The sequence below is a fragment of the Coregonus lavaretus genome, assembly GCF_964263955.1.
Source record: "Coregonus lavaretus genome assembly, chromosome: 17".
In the NCBI taxonomy this organism is placed as follows: domain Eukaryota; kingdom Metazoa; phylum Chordata; class Actinopteri; order Salmoniformes; family Salmonidae; genus Coregonus; species Coregonus lavaretus.
Genome location: NC_140004.1, coordinates 15256319 through 15272532, shown reverse-complemented (window position 1 = coordinate 15272532; position 16214 = coordinate 15256319). Strand labels below are relative to the sequence as shown.

Genomic DNA, 16214 nt, shown 5'->3' with positions numbered 1-16214 from the left:
TGGAGCAAAGTACAGAGAGATCCTTGATGAAAACCTGCTCCAGAGTGGTCAGGACCTCAGGCTGGGGCGAAGGTTCACCTTCCAACAGGACAACAACCCTAAGCACACAGCCAAGACAACGCAGGAGTGGCTTCGGGACAAGTCTCTGTATGTCCTTGAGTGGCCAAGCCAGAGCCCGGACTTGATCCCGATCTAACATCTCTGGAGAGACCTGAAAATAGCTGTGCAGCGACGCTCCCCATCCAACCTGACAGAGCTTGAGAGGATCTGCAGAGAAGAATGAGAGAAACTCCCCAAATACAGGTGTGCCAAGCTTGTAGTGTCATACCTAAGAAGGCTTGAGGCTGTAATCGCTGCCAAAGGTGCTTCAACAAAGTACTGAGTAAAGGGTCTGAATACTTATGTAAATGTAATATTTCAGTTTTTTTTTTTCTAAAAACCTTTTTTTGCTTTGTCATTATGGGGTATTGTGTGTAGATTGATGAGGAAACAATAATTTAATCCATTTTAGAATAAGGCTGTAACGTAACAAAATTTTGAAAAAGTCAGGGGGTCTGAATACTTTCCGAATGTGCTGTATCCCCTTCTGTGAGCCTATCCCAACTCAGGAGAGACTCTTGTTTGCCCCCTTACAGCAGCATCCCAGATCAACCACCCTATACTGTCATCTGAATCACCATCCACCTGACGCACCTCTCAGAGAAGCACAAGACAGAGCACGTGTTGAATGTTTTATTTGATGTATCAGAGAATTATTGATACAAATTCAAACAATATATAAATCTTAAAAATATAAAATAAAATCTTCCCTCCAGTACAAGAAAGTCTCCATACTATGAGGCAATAAAAAACACACCCCGAAAAATGAGGTGATCTGCATAAATTGCCACTCAACAAAGAGTGAAGTCTGTACACTATACTCTGTAATATGACACAAATACACACATGTAAACACTCTCTGTTTCTCACCCTTTCATTCTCTCTCACACACACTGAATTTTACAACATGTAATATACAGGTAGAATCATTGATGAATCGGTAGAATTACATCCTGTCCTCATTCTACCATGAATGTATCTGACAAAACACTTCATAAATGTATGGGATTGCCCATGGTCGTCACTCACATACACATTCACTGGCCTCAGTCATTTACACATTTCTATATTATGACAAAAAGTAATATGTCCATCACATAAATGCTTACACGTTCCTTTATTTTTCCCCACTGTGGTTATAGAGGGACTTGACAATGTTAACAAATAAAAATAATAAATAATAAGGGTAAAAAGCAGACAACCAATAGGATTAATTTACAGTCCAACATGACATCAAGAAAGTGACATCAGGCCATCTATAGTCTGTTGTGCTCAGTGCTGTCCCTTCCTCCACCAGAACAGTTCAGTGGCTGGGTCATCAGCAGGGAAGGGGAACTGGACCTAGCCGCAGAGAGTTGCACCATATAGCTACCCATCTCTCATGTTGGACAACTGGGGTCAACGTGTCAGGAAGCTTAAAGTGCAAGCAAGAATTCTGCCTGGTTGGGAGGAGCGGCCACCTAGCCGAGGCTCTCTCTCCCATAGTCTGGTGCTGGTGAAGGAGGGAGAGGTTGCCAGCCACACTGGTGTCCAGGAAGGGGCTGAAAGGCAGGGCTATCCCTGGTCAGAAGGTGTATGGAAGATGGGGAGAGACTAGCATGCCCTAGCCCTATCCAGTGTGTCGAGGCTGGGGTTGGGCATCCTCCTAATCCTAACTCAGTGCCTGAAGGTGTGGATGTCATTGTGTAGGCTGACAGAAGGCCTTGAGGGGGAGCCATGATTGTGGCAGCTCTTCTTGCAGCTGCAGCGCTGGATCCACATGACATTGCGTGTGAAGCCCTCTCCGTCGGGACAGTGGAAGCGCAGGCGGACGGTGCGGGTCAGTGAAGGGGTGCAGCATCGTCTGTCCGCACAGGAGCCGCAGCTGCGAGGTCGATAGTGCCGTGTCGTGGAGCAGCCAGCAAAGTTGATCCTGATTGGCTCCTGAGGGCGCACTGTACGCTGGCACTTCTTTCCCCTCTGCACAGTCAACAAACACACAGTTAGACAACTGAGCTACATAAACCATAATAAATAGTCATATTGCAAAGGTTCTCATTATCAAAAATGAAATATCAAAATGTTCTATGTGCTCTAATTTTATGCTTCATAATTTCCCACAAACAAATCAGACATTGAGTGGGGTCTCATTGTACCTTGATTGCTGGGGTAAGTTGCAGGTCACATTGGCGGACTTGACACAGTCGTGTCTCTCTGACCAGCCGGCAGTCTGCGTTGTTATTGGTCACCCGGCTTGAGATGCCCATTCCACAGGTAGTGGAACATTCCGTCCAATCAGTGGTCTGCTGGAAGCATCTGGTGCTTAGTGACACCTGGGACCTGGGGAGGGGCACCACCTCTGTGAAAGGAGAGGACCGAGAGCCATGAGAAACATACAAGGTAAAGATTATGGGAAACATACAGGGTTACAATTAAGAGAAACATACAGGGTTACAATAATGAGAAACATACAAGGTTACAATTATGAGAAACATACAGGGTTACAATCATTGGCGGTCAGTGACATTTAAGATGAGGGAGGACTTTTTTTTTTTTTTATGAGCATGGCCTTATTTCTATTACAGCATATTGGTTGACTCTCATGCATATTCCATTCATCCAGTTCAATGTAACAGCAATAGGTTTAGGCTACTACATGATACCCACATTTTCCCTATACCCATCATGAGGTTGCTACAACTTAGCCTATGAATGAAAGTTTACAACGCAGGTGCACACAGGTCAAGAGACAAATTTGAGGTGACAGACACTCTTGCCTGCATCTAGCTGATATAGGGTGTAATCATTAGTCCAACAGTTGCAAACGAGAGTTTCTATTAGACAAATTCAGGTATGTTTATCCCCGTTTTGTTCCGTTTGCTTCCCTTTAAGAAACTTTTTCAACAGAATCGACGGAATTAATACACCCCTGATCACGCGTAAACACAGTTAACTTTCATAGCAGCCATGTTGTATTCCTTCTCGCATCCATGCACTCTCCTCCTCTCACCTCTTCTCTTCGCTTGTGGACTTCAATGCACAACACATCAGCTATATGTGACCAGGCGAAATAACCTTTCCAAACCTACACAAAGCATACATAGTTGTCACCATATTAGCTAAAGTAACATCATAGTCAGCGTATCTAATAGAACTAACGTTAACTCGTAAGTAAACCTGCTACAATCGTGAAGTAAAGTTAGTGTACAGTCAGTAAGCAGTTACACCGGCGGGTCCCAGTAGGAATAAATGAGTAATACCAAAAGCTTACCCTGACTTGGAAGTGTTCCATTGTTGTGTTGGAAAGTCATAGCCAGCTAGCTAACATAGCATCCCTCTGTTTGAGCAGGGTGTTTCAGTTGGCTAAACTAGCTAACTGCATTTGCTAGCTAAGTAAGTGAAACTGAAAGTGAAAAAAAATGAGAATCTCTCTCTCTATTTGTCTCTTGCTTCTCCTTCATTTTGGAAGAAATTAATTTGTTCAAAACTGTTCAACTATTGTCTTTCTCTCTATTTGAGTCAACGACTCACCACATTTTATACACTGCAGTGCTAGCTAGCTGTAGTTTATGCTTTCAGTACTAGATTAATTATCTGATCATTTTATTGGGTGGACAACATTTCAGTTCATGCTGCAAGAGCTCTGATAGGCTGGAGGATGTCCTCCGGAAGTTGTCATAATTACTGTGTAAGTCTATGGAAGGGGGTGAGAACCATGAGCCTCCTAGGTTTGTACTGAAGTCAATGTACCCAGAGGAGGAGTGCTACCCTACAGAGTGCTGTTGAGGCTACTGTAGACCTTCTTTGCAAAATAGTGTGTTTCAATCAGTTATTTGGTGACGTGATTATTATTATTTAGGATAGTTTTATCTAAAAAGGATAACTTTCTAAATATTTTACCATTTTAATTTTTATGAAATTCACTAAGGAGGATGGTCCTCCCCTTCCTCCTCTGAGGAGCCTCCACTGGTTATAATTATGAGAAACATACAGGGTTACAATTATGAGAAACATACAAGGTTAAGATTATGACCAACATAGGTTTATGCCTGGATAGAGTGTGGAAGAATGAGACATTGGGATAGGCTGTTTACTGTACCTCTAATGTTGACTCTAGTGCTGGCCTGATAGCGTGGCTGTGCCTGGAGCTGGTTGTTGATGTGGTTTGGGAGGGGTTGTGGGTTGGGCAGGGCTGCATGTGGAGGTTCCTCTGGGTCTTCACTGATGTGGTTGTTGTCGTCACAGACCCACTCCGCACAGCAGCGGCCCAAGGGCTTTGCCAGCCTTGGCCGGGAGCAGTGCCAGTCGGGCAGGGACACCTGGTGGGGGCAGAGTGGCATGCAGCCCACCACACCGTCCATGCAGCTGCACTGGTGCTGGCAGCTGGGCTGGAAGTCCTCTCCATGCTGGTAGACACGCCCGTTGAACTCACAGGACCGGCCCTTGGCCTCCGCTGGGGAGACACACAGACACATTATCAGCACAGTGGACTTTATACCCCAATGGCAGTGTTACCATGATGCTGAGCATTTGTCAACTATCTACTTTAATGATCAAAATTCTATTATAATTCTGAAATACCCATACCCAACTGCTCAAATCAAATCAACTTTTTTTTTGTCACATGCGCCGAATACAACTGTGAAATGCTTACTTAGAAGCCCTTAACCAACAATGCAGTTTTAAGAAAAATAAGTGATAAGTAAAAAATACAAATAATTAAAGAGCAGCAGTAAAATAACAGTAGCGAGGCTATATACAGGGGGTACCTGTCAATGTGCGGGGGTACAGGTTAGTCGAGGTCATTGAGGTAATATGTACATGTAGGTAGAGTTGAAGTGACTCATTTTCTACTCCCATACTTCTGCATACTCCCATACTGGCCCAACCACCTCTCTCCCGCTGATGTTAGGGGTACTCCTGGTCCTTACCTCGGCACAGGCCTCTCTCGGGGTCTCCCCCAGCCCCCAGGTGGCAGTGCAGGCCCTTGATGTGGTCACAGGGCTGGCTGGGGCTGCAGTCCTGGTTGAACTGCCTGGCACACACCTTACAGCAGCCACAGGTGTCTGTCACCCAGCTAACACCCACTGGGCACAATGGGAGTGTTGGGCCACAAGAGCACTGGGCAGGACAGTCACTCTCCACCTGAGACAGACAGCAGGGTCAGTGTTACAGATGTGTTAGGGTCCGCACAGCAGCAGTAGGGTAGAGGTGCAGGGAATGCATTCCTCAACAGCCTGATCTTTAATATGACTAGTAGTACAGTAGTATACTCTCATACTGGAGTGGCTTTCTTCATTGTAACAAAATACCAAAAATGTTAAACAATTATTTTAGTAAAAAACTAGTTTTTGAAAAACAGAAAATAAAATCGTGCAAAATGTAGAGAGAAAGAGGGAATGGCAAATAAAGCAAAAAGAGGGCAGGCAGGTAAGTATGCATCTTTGAAACTCACCATGACAGCAGCACTGGAGAGGAGAATGAACAGGGTAGAAACGGTCCGTCTCAAACTAACCAGAGAAAACATCCTGATAGCGTACTTTACAAAATTACAATGAGAGGTCGTCAGATGGAGAATAGAAACCTGGTGGCCGTGACGATATACTGTCCAGAGCCTGCACGCGAGTCCAGAGAGGAGAGAAGTTTGTTGGTCTGTCAGTCACCTATTCATTCATCTGAACCTATCCAGAGTTCTGTGCGAGTGCACTAAAAAGGTACACTAGTTTCTTTGCTCTACTGCAGTGTCAGCACAGCTCAGTTAGGGTTAGCTTCACTTCATATAGAGATTCCCTCTGTGGTGCCTGTACTTATAGACACAGGCAGACTGCCCCCTCCCTGTGACATCAGCTCTCCTCTTAAGGAGGAAGGGAACGTGTATGGAGGTGGGATTCAGTGAGTGGAGTAGGAGAGAAAGAAATTGCACCATTGCTACATTGCTATAATGAGAAAGCATGGTTATATTATGAACACAGTACTGTAGGCACTTCATTGCACTGACATCTTACTATTTATATGTCCCTAATGCTATCGAGAAACCACAAGAAAAGCTAATTGCTGGTAAATTCACAATAAGCAAAGCTAAGTGTGGAGTATCTTCAAATAGTATTTGATTTCTTTCAAATAGGTTGAGCTTTTGATTGTGCCTGCCTGAAGTGCCAGATGGGTGTGGTTTGCACTTTCGGGACTATTCCATCTGTCCCATTGTGCCAGGCAAGCTCAATCAAGTGCAGCTAAAGGATTTGAATGAACACAAACACTATTTGAACCCAGGTCTGCAGGGCTCTGGGATTCCCATACTGTGGAGTGACACTGTAGCTCCATTCTGGCATATGAACAGTGTTTGACAATAGGGGTCACCTTAGCTAAGACCGATACTGGAAACAGAAAAACAAGTGCAGGTGTCATGGAAAATATGAGTGGGGAATCCCGCTCTGGCGTAGAACCCACTTTAATAGGGGAAGTGGTGATGCAGATAGCTGAGAAAATCTGTGCGTACAACTCCTCTACCATTCTATTACCTGGCCGGGCTGGCCCCAGCCACCCCACTGAAGCACACTGCCCAGGCCAGGACACGTATCCTGTGTTCCCTCCATCTCTTTCCTAATGGCCACATTCCAGGACCCAAACAAATATTTTCTACAGGTTCCCATGTTCGGTAGGAAAAACTAAACATTCCCATTGTCATCCCAGAGGAATATAAAAAGTGTTTTGTTCGAGGGCAGGAAGGCCCTGCATTAGGCTTTGGCTTTCTCTGTTATGAAACACAGGAAACATAATTTAGCACATTTGATGAGGCCACTGAAAACCTGCAAAGTGAGAGAAAGGAGTGAGTGGTAATATAGACCCTCTCACACCACAGGAGAGGGCAAAGAAAATAAACAGGACCTGTTTCTGTGGATCCTTGCTCAATTTGTCAGACCTGTCCTCACTTAACCCAGTTCACCTTCACAAAACCACAATGACAACACAGCTTCCTCTACGAAGGCAAATCCTAAAAAATGTCAAACAGGATATAAATAATAACAGTTTAGAATAACACACGAATCTCTGAATACGAAACCTCTTCAGAAATGCAAGAATTGCAAAAATGTAAAACCAAAGATAAAAACCGCCATGGATGTGTTGAGAGTTGAGGCAGCAGGAGTCTGTGTGTGTTAAGATCAGTGGGAGCAGGGGGAACCACAGAGAGCAGGTGTTGCTACCTGCCCGCCACTGATGTGGGGACGGAGGAGCACTGTGGAGAGAGGAGGAATGGAGGGAGAGAGAGAGAGAGAGGTGAGCCACACGCAGTGCTTTACGCAAGCACCCAGACACCCAGGTCACTGGGCTGAAACCACCAGGACGCTGGGAATGTTTGAGAGAGAACACCTTGTTGGGGAAGGAGGGGTGGGAGGATTAGGGCAGAAGTCTGGATTCCTGGCATTCCTGGACCACAAAGGCAGGATGTGTGTGCTGGCCATGGGGCATGGGACACTGACGAAGGGGGAGGGGGGCCTGTTTGGCAGCGTCCCCCCTGGCCCTCAGCCAGCGATTGTTTGTCAGCCAGACAAACATTTCCAAAAACAGGGGGGTCAGGAGCCGTGACGATTTATCACTGCAGTCCCCTTGCCATCTACTTAGCCTAGTCTCAACCTACACCACAGTTATCATACAAACCACCCACGATCTGAAGATTCACTCTTATGACTGCACCCTGATCTGCTCTGTCCGTATTATATGGCTGCAGTTAGCAGCTTCACTCCTTTGGAGGCCTTTACAGCAGCTTTAGGTCTGGTCTACTCTAAGTCTGAAGATAATGGTCTGTGGACATATTGATATTGTTGGCAACTCTGATGCCAGTAAGTACCCTGCGTAGTGCCAAGAAAGTCCAGTGTTGATGGAAAACTCTGTATCACTGGTGAAGAAGTAGGTAAACAGGAAGTCTATCTGCACAACACTCAGGAATAGTTGTTCTAATGTTCCAACGCCTGACAGTCAGTAATCCAAACAGACCTGCCCTGAACATGTAAATCAGTGTAACTGGGATTGTGGGTGTGGGTGTGTGTGTGTGTGCGTGTTCCATATCGGATAATGGCAAACAGACAATTTCTTTGAAGTCAACTCTATCAGACTGGTTTACTGTAGCTATTTCCTTCACTAAAAGACAATTAAAAAAATAAACTATTACATAACTATCTGACAAGTATGTGATTTGCATTCTGAGTAATAGTATATGACCGTGGGAGCAGCCTCACATGTATTTGGGTAAACATATACCCTGTGTGGAGTCAGCTGTGTGTGTGTGGTGCACCCTAACCCAGCCCATGAAACAACCTCTATAGGTCAGGCCACTGGATTCCTCATACTAGTGTCCTAAAAACCTTGGCTGGTACACTCACACACTCAATCATAAGTAACCCTTAAAAGCATCCCTTCCAAAAGTGCCTGTTTGTTTGCTAAATGCCCATAGGGGTACATCTATGAGAGAGAATACTAATTACACAACAAATAAATATGTTACATTTTGCACATTCCTTTAAGGCAGTTGAGCAAGACAGCGGTGAAAAGGATGATGTCATGGGCCCCGGCCTTGGGGCGTATAGATCCTCATGACTGGCGGTAGACATCTGTGCATCTTCCCTCCAGTAGGGCGACAGGTAGCCTAGTGGTTAAGAGCATTGGGCCGGTAACTGAAAGGTCACTGGTTCGAATCCCCAAGCCTACTAGGTGAAAAATCTGTTAATGTGCCCTTGAGCAAGGCACTTAACCCTAATTGCTCCTGTAAGTCGCTCTGGATAAGAGCGTCTGCTAAATGACTAAAATGTAAATGTACGCTCCTCCATGAGGAGCCTGATAATTAGACCTGTGCTAGCCTAATACATGCGTGGCTGTCCTGCACCCATTAAGACACAAATGGGCCTCATTTAACCTGGCGGCTGCCCAAGCAGGAGCGCAGAGGGAACCTGTAGTCTGTGCATTCCTTCACCCAGCCTAATAGGAGTGATGAAAGCAGCCAGAGACCCCCTGAGCAGAGCTCTCCACAGCACTGCAATAACCTGTCCATTGTGTGGCTGACTGACATGAGCAGGTGTGCTACAGAGAGACAGACCCCCCCCCCCCCCCTTCTCTGAGAGAAGAGAGGTATGCATGCCCACTGTAATCATGCTGTAAGCCGAAACTATTGCTGAATCATCTCATATTGTGAAGCACACCCACCTACACAAGGTTATGAGTTGTGGAGTACTTGCATGACAGCCAGGCACAAGTGCAATGCATAGAAAATAAAATGAAATAGAATCCCAGGACAAGACTACTAGACTGTGACAAGGGATTGATTATACACCATTTACTGTAATAATGTCTGAATCCAGACCACCTATACAGTCCATTTCAAAATGAAGCCTCTCTTTTACTGTAGCCTACCTAATCAACTGTGGTGACTAGATTACGAACATTCACAAAATACTTCTCAGAATTCAAAACTCAAATTTAATCAGACAAACAGATGATGGGCCACAGCAACCGTACCTACTGATGCTGCTTTTTGCTCCAGTGAATCTGAGGTTTCTTAAGCTGCACACTGCATATTAAGTCAAATCAAATCAAATGTTATTTGTCACATGCTTTGTAAACAACAGGTGTAGACTAACAGTGAAATGCTTACTTACGAGCCTTTCCCAACAATGCAGATAGAAAGAAAATAGAGAAATAATAGAAAAGTAATAACACAGAATAGTAAAAGTAATAATAAATACACAATGAGTAACGATAATTGGCTATATACAGTGCCTTCGGAAAGTATTCAGACCCCTTGACTTTTTCGACATTTTGTTACGTTACAGCATTATTCTAAAATGGATTAAATAAAAACATTTCCTCAGCAATCTACACACAATACCCCATCATGAAAAAGCGAAAAAAGGTTTTTAGAAATGTTTGCTAATTTATTAAAAATAAAAAACAGAAATACCTTAGTTACAGAAGTATTCAGACCCTTTGCTATGAGACTCGAAATTGAGCTCAGGTGCATCCTGTTTCCATTGATCATCCTTGAGATATTTCTACAACTTGATTGGAGTCCACATGTGGTAAATTCAATTGATTGGACATGATTTGGAAAGGCACACACCTGTCTATATAAGGTCCCACAGTTGACAGTGCACGTCAGAGCAAAAACCAAGCCATGAGGTTGAAGAAATAGTCCATAGAGCTCCGAGACAGGATTGTGTCGAGGCACAGATCTGGGGAAGGGTACCAAAACATTCCTGCAGCATTGAAGGTCCCCAAGAACACAGTGGCCTCCATCATTCTTAAATGGAAGACGTTTGGAACCACCAAGACACTTCCTAGAGCTGGCCGCCCGGCCAAACGGAGCAATCAGGGGAGAAGGACCTTGGTCAGGGAGGTGACCAAGAACCCGATGGTCACTCTGACAGAGCTCTAGAGTTCCTCTGTGGAGATGGGAGAAACTTCCAGAAGGACAACCATCTCTGCATCACTCCACCAATCAGGACTTTATGGCAGAGTGGCCAGATGGAAGCCACTCCTCAGTAAAAGGTGGATGACAGCCTGCTTGCAGTTTGCCAAAAGGCACCTAAAGACTCTCAGAGCATGAGAAACAAGATTCTCTGGTCTGATGAAACCAAGATTGAACTCTTTGGCTTGAATGCCAAGCATCACGTCTGGAGGAAACCTGGCACCATCCTTACGGTGAAGCATGGTGGTGGCAGCATCATGCTGTGGGGGTGTTTTTCAGCGGCAGGGACTGGGAGACTAGTCAGGATTGAGGGAAAGATGAACAGAGCTAGGTGCATAGAGATCCTTGATGAAAACCGGCTCCAGAGCGCTCAGGACCTCATACTGGGGGCGAAGGTTCACCTTCCAACAGGACAAAGACCCTAAGCACATAGCCAAGACAACGCAGGAGTGGCTTTGGGACAAGTCTCTGAATGTCCTTGAGTGGCCCAGCCAGAGCCCGGACTTGAACCTGATCGAACATCTCTGGAGAGACCTGAAAATAGCTGTGCAGCAACGCTTCCCATCCAACCTGACAGAGCTTGAGAGGATCTGCAGAGAAGAATGGGAGAAACTCCCCAAATACAGTTGTGCCAAGCTTGTAGCGTCACACCCAAGAAGACTCAAGGCTGTAATTGCTGCCAAAGGTGCTTCAACAAAGTACTGAGTAAAGGGTCTGAATACGTATGTAAATGTGATATTTCCAGTTTTTTTGTTTTTGTTTAGTAAAAACCTGTTTTTGCTTTGTCATTATGGGGTATTGTGTGTAGGTTGATGAGGGGGAAAAAACAATTTAATCAATTTTAGAATAAGGCTGTAACGTAACAAAATGTGGAAAAAGTCAAGGGGTTTGAATACTTTCCGAAGGCACTGTAACTAGGAATAAAGTGACTAGGCAACAGGATAGATAATAAACAGTAGTAGCAGCGTATGTGATGAGTCAAAAAAGTTAGTGCAAAAAGGGTCAATGAAGATAGTTAAGTAGTTAACCAAAGAAATACCCGGACTAACTATTTAGCAGTCTTATGGCTTGGGGGTAGAAGCTGTTCAGGGTCCTGTTGGTTCCAGACTTGGTGCATCGGAACAGCTTGCCGTGCGTTAGTAGAGACAACAGTCTATGACTTGGGTGGCTGGAGTGTTTGACAATTTATATGACCTTCCTCTGACACCGCCTGGTATAGAGGTCCTGGATGGCAGGGAGCTCGGCCCAAGTGATGTACTGGGCCATACGCACTACCCTCTGTAGCGCCTTGTGGTCGGATGCCAAGCAGTTGCCAAACCAAGTGGTGATGCAGCCAGTGGCGATGCTCTCAATGGTGCAGCTGTAGAACGTTTTGAGGATCTGAGGGGGAAGAGGCGTTGTCGTGCCCTCTTCATGACTCCTGAGTGGCGCAGTGGTCTAAGGCACTGCATCGCAGTGCTAACTGTGCCACTAGAGATCCTGGTTCGAATCCAGGCTCTGTCGCAGCCGGCCGCGACCGGGAGACTCATGGGCGGCGCACAATTGGCCCAGCGTCGTCCAGGGTAGGGGAGGGAATGGCCGGCAGGGATGTAGCTCAGTTGATAGAGCATGGCGTTTGCAACGCCAGGGTTGTGGGTTCGATTCCCACGGGGGGCCAGTATAAAAAAAAAGATGTATTCACTAACTGTAAGTCGCTCTGGATAAGAGCGTCTGCTAAATGACTAAAATGTAATGTAAATGTAAATGTATGACTGTGTTTGTGTGTGTGGACCATGATAGATCCTTAGGGATGTGGACACCGAGGAACTTAAAGCTATCAACCCACTCCACTACAGCCCAGTCGATTTGAATGGGGCGTGGTCGGCCCTCCGTTTCCTGTAGTCAACGATCAACTCCTTTGTCTTGCTGACGTTGCGGGAGAGGTTGTTGTCCTGGCACCACAATGCCAGGTCTCTGACCTCCTCCCTATAGGCTGACTCATCATCGTCGGTGATCAGACCATCAACCCTCTCCACTACAGCCCAGTCGATGTGAATGGGGGCGTGGTCGGCCCTCCGTTTCCTGTATTCAACGATTAACTCCTTTGTCTTGGTGACGTTGAGGTAGAGGTTGTTGTCCTGGCACCACAATGCCAGGTCTCTGACCTCCTCCCTATAGGCTGTCTCATCATCGTCGGTGATCAGACCAACAACTGCTGTGTCGTCAGCAAACTTAATGATGGTGTTGGAGTCTTGCTTGGCCACGTAGTGGTGGGTGAACAGGGAGTACAGGAGGGGAATAAGCACGCAGCGCTGAGGGGCGCCTTTGTTGTGGGTCAGTGTGGCAGATGTGTTGTTGCCTACCCTTACCACCTGGGGGCGGCCCGTCAGGAAGTCCAGGATCCAGTTGCAGAGGGAGGTGTTCACTGTCAGGGTCCTTAGCTTAGTGATGAGCTTGGAGGGCGCTATGGTCTGGAACACTGAGCTGTAGTCAATGAACATTATTCTCACATAGGTGTTCCTCTTGTCCAGGTGGGAGAGGGCAGTGTGGAGTGCAATAGAGATTGCATCATCTGTGGATCTGTTGGGGCGGTATGCGAATTGGAATGGGTCCAGGGTGTCTGGGATGATGGTGTTGATGTGAGCCATGACCAGCCTTTCAAAGCATTACATGGCTACAGATGTGAGTGCTAAGGGGCGATAGTCATTTAGACAGGTTACCTTGGCGATCTTGAGCACAGGGACTATGGTGGTCTGCTTGTGGGTATTAAAGACTGGGTCAGGGAGAGGTTGAAAATGTCAGCCCATGCTCTGAGTACGTGTCCTGGTAATCTGTCATGCCCTGTGGCCTTGTGAACGTTAACCTGTTTAAAGGTCTTACTCACATCAGCTACAGAGAGTGTGATCATACAGTCATCCGGAACAGCTGGTGCTCTCATGCATTCTTCAGTGTGGCTTGCTTCGAAATGAGCATTGAAGGCATTTAGCTCGTCTTGTAGGCTCGGGTCACTGGGCAGCTCGTGGCTGGGTTTCTGTTTGTTATCCGCAATAGTTTGCCAGCCCTGCCACATCCAACGATCATCAGAGCCGATGTAGTAGAATTCGATCTTAGTCCTGTATTGACGCTTTGCCTTTGGCTCGTTGGAGGTCGTAGCGGGATTTATTTTAAGTGTCCGGATTAGTGTCCCGCTCCTTGAAATGGGCAGCTCTAGCCTTTAGCTCAGTGTGGATGTTGCCTGTAATCCATGGCTTCTGGTTGGGATATGCCCGTACGGTCACTGTGGGGATGATGTTGTCAATGCACTTATTAATGAAGCCGGTGACTGATGTGGTAAACTTCAATGCCATCGGATAAATCCCGGAACATATTCCAGTCTGTGCTAGCGAAAAAGAGCTGTAGCTTAGCATCCGCTTCATCGGACCACTTCCGTTTTGAGCGTGTCACTGGTACTTCCTGTTTGAGTTTTTGCTTGTAAGCAGAAATCAGGAGGATAAAGTTATGGTCAGATTGGCCAAATGGAGGACGAAGTAGAACTTTGTATGCAATTCTGTGTGTGGAGTAAAAGTGATTTAGAGTTTTGTCTCCTCTAGTTGCACAGGTGACATGCTGGTAGAAATGAGGAAAAACGGATTTCAGTTTACCTGCATTAAAATCACCAGCCACTAGGAGCGCCAACTCTGGATGAGCATTTTCTTGTTGCTTATGGCCCTATACAGCTCGTTGAGTGCGGCCTTACTGCCAGCATCGGTTTGTGGTGGTAAATGAAAACTCTCACGGTAAATAGTATGGTCTACAGCAGGGGTATTCAAGTTACCCTACGAGGTCCGGAGCCTGCTGGTTTTCTGTCCTACCTAATAATGAACTGCACACACCTGGTGTCCCAGGTCTAATTCAGTCCCTGATTAGAGGGGAACGATGAAAAAATGCAGTGGAACTGGCTTCGAGGTCCAGAGTCGAATTTGAGGGGTCTACAGCTTATCAGGAGGTATTCTAACTCAGGCGAGTAGAACCTTGAGACTTTCTTAATATTAGAATTTGTGCACCAGCTGTTGTTAACAAAGAGACATACACCTCCCCCTTGAGCTTACCCGAGGCTGCCATTCGACCCTGCCGATGCTAGAAAAACCAGCTTGATGTATATTATACATGTCCTTGTTCAGCCAAGACTCAGAGAAACATAGGATATTACAGTTCTTCAGGTCCTGTTGATAGGATAGTCTAGAATGGAGTTCGTCCAGTTTGTTCTCCAGTGATTGTACGTTCACCAATAGAACGGAGGGTAGAGGCAGATTATTTATTAGCCAAAGTAGTTTTGTCAGTGCGCCCGCACATCGACCTCTCTTACGCTGTCTCTTCCTTTTCCGAGTCTCAGGGATTAGGGCCTGGTCCAGGGTGAGCAGTATGTCCTCCACCGCCGACTTGTTGAAGTAGAAATCTTCCAAATCGAGGTTAGTGATCGCTGATGTCCAGTTACGATCAGCACAAAATAGCAAAATTGGTCAGGAGCCCGTAAAACGGCAGCTATCCATTGGAGCACCATTCTACCTCCAAAATGAATGGTGTATTAAACTAAGTACACAAAAAATATACAAACTTGCATTGCAAAGGGACTTTAGTGTGTCCTGTTAGTGGGGAGGTGAGAGGGGGGAGGGCTATGTGGCACCATTACACAGTAGTGCCTGTGATACAGAGGGGAAAATGTTATCGCAGAAAGCTGTAAGCAGAAAGTTCCAGGGTTATCCAACAGGGATCGTGACACAAACACATAAAACCTAATGTGACTGACTGGGCCACTAGGCTGAATTCAAGCCTATAAAGTGTAGCCCACCATACACTTGATCTTTCATGAAATCTATAGCTTTTGATAAAACAGCTAAGTATGTCCAGGTAAGGGAGTCAGACCTACTGGATATTTATTCACACTCCACTAGCACAGCTCAGAGCATTAAGCATTAATTTCCTTAGTAGCTAGATCATTTGTTTATTCAGAAGCTTGCAGCAGGCACTAATACCCACTAACACATATTCAGTGTTATGCCACCTAAAATGAGGCCAGTTTGTTTGCTCTGACATTCAACTTCCTTGAGGTCATTCCTATTCTAAGGCTTCTTTATACCCTGGTGAGGTCTCATGAATAAAATCATACAGGACCTTTACGTTAGGAAAAAAGACCAGTTTCATTTAAAAAAATCGAATCTAAACAACAGTGTATAAGCAACAGAAAGAGGCCTTTCCCTGATAGAGTGATAGGAGATGCTCTGGGGTAAGGGAATAAGAGAGAAACCTGTTGAAGACATATTATAACTTCATGTAGGAGTATTTGCTTTAAAAACCTTGACTTCTACACAGAGAATTAAGTAAAAGCTGGCATCAGACAGTTTCAGTTCAGTCAGTCCTTTCCTGAACCCAGCTTTGTTATAGTGAGAGTCAGTGCTTAATAAGTACTGTTAATGTGAAGCCTTCATAGGAGCACCTGGCAGAACAGCAGGAAACCTCTCCTGGGTGTCTGCTCCACTAGCGGTAGGAGAGCTAACCTAACCTCCTGCACCCAACACTGGCCTTAACACCCTCTGCTACATTACCAACCACTGACTGACTGCTGCTGCTGTTAGAATTAAGCCAAGGACAAGGAGCAGAAATTAGCACAGCTGGAGAGTTTGAGTCTAGTGGTACCATCAACAATTTTTTCCCCTCATCAATC

General features: G+C 45.7%; 1 protein-coding gene across 1 annotated transcript; it reads right to left on the bottom strand.

Moving 5' to 3' along the window:
* Positions 1-717: 717 nt before the first annotated feature.
* LOC311144806 (CCN family member 1-like) lies at positions 718-5859 on the bottom strand. The gene is made up of 5 exons (XM_084180948.1): positions 5534-5859; positions 5010-5223; positions 4178-4531; positions 2235-2437; positions 718-2058 (listed from the first exon to the last, which is right to left on the bottom strand). The coding sequence occupies exons 1-5, from the start codon at positions 5603-5605 to the stop codon at positions 1756-1758; spliced, it is 1146 nt and encodes a 381-aa protein (XP_084037074.1). The 5' UTR covers positions 5606-5859; the 3' UTR covers positions 718-1755.
* Positions 5860-16214: the final 10355 nt, after the last annotated feature.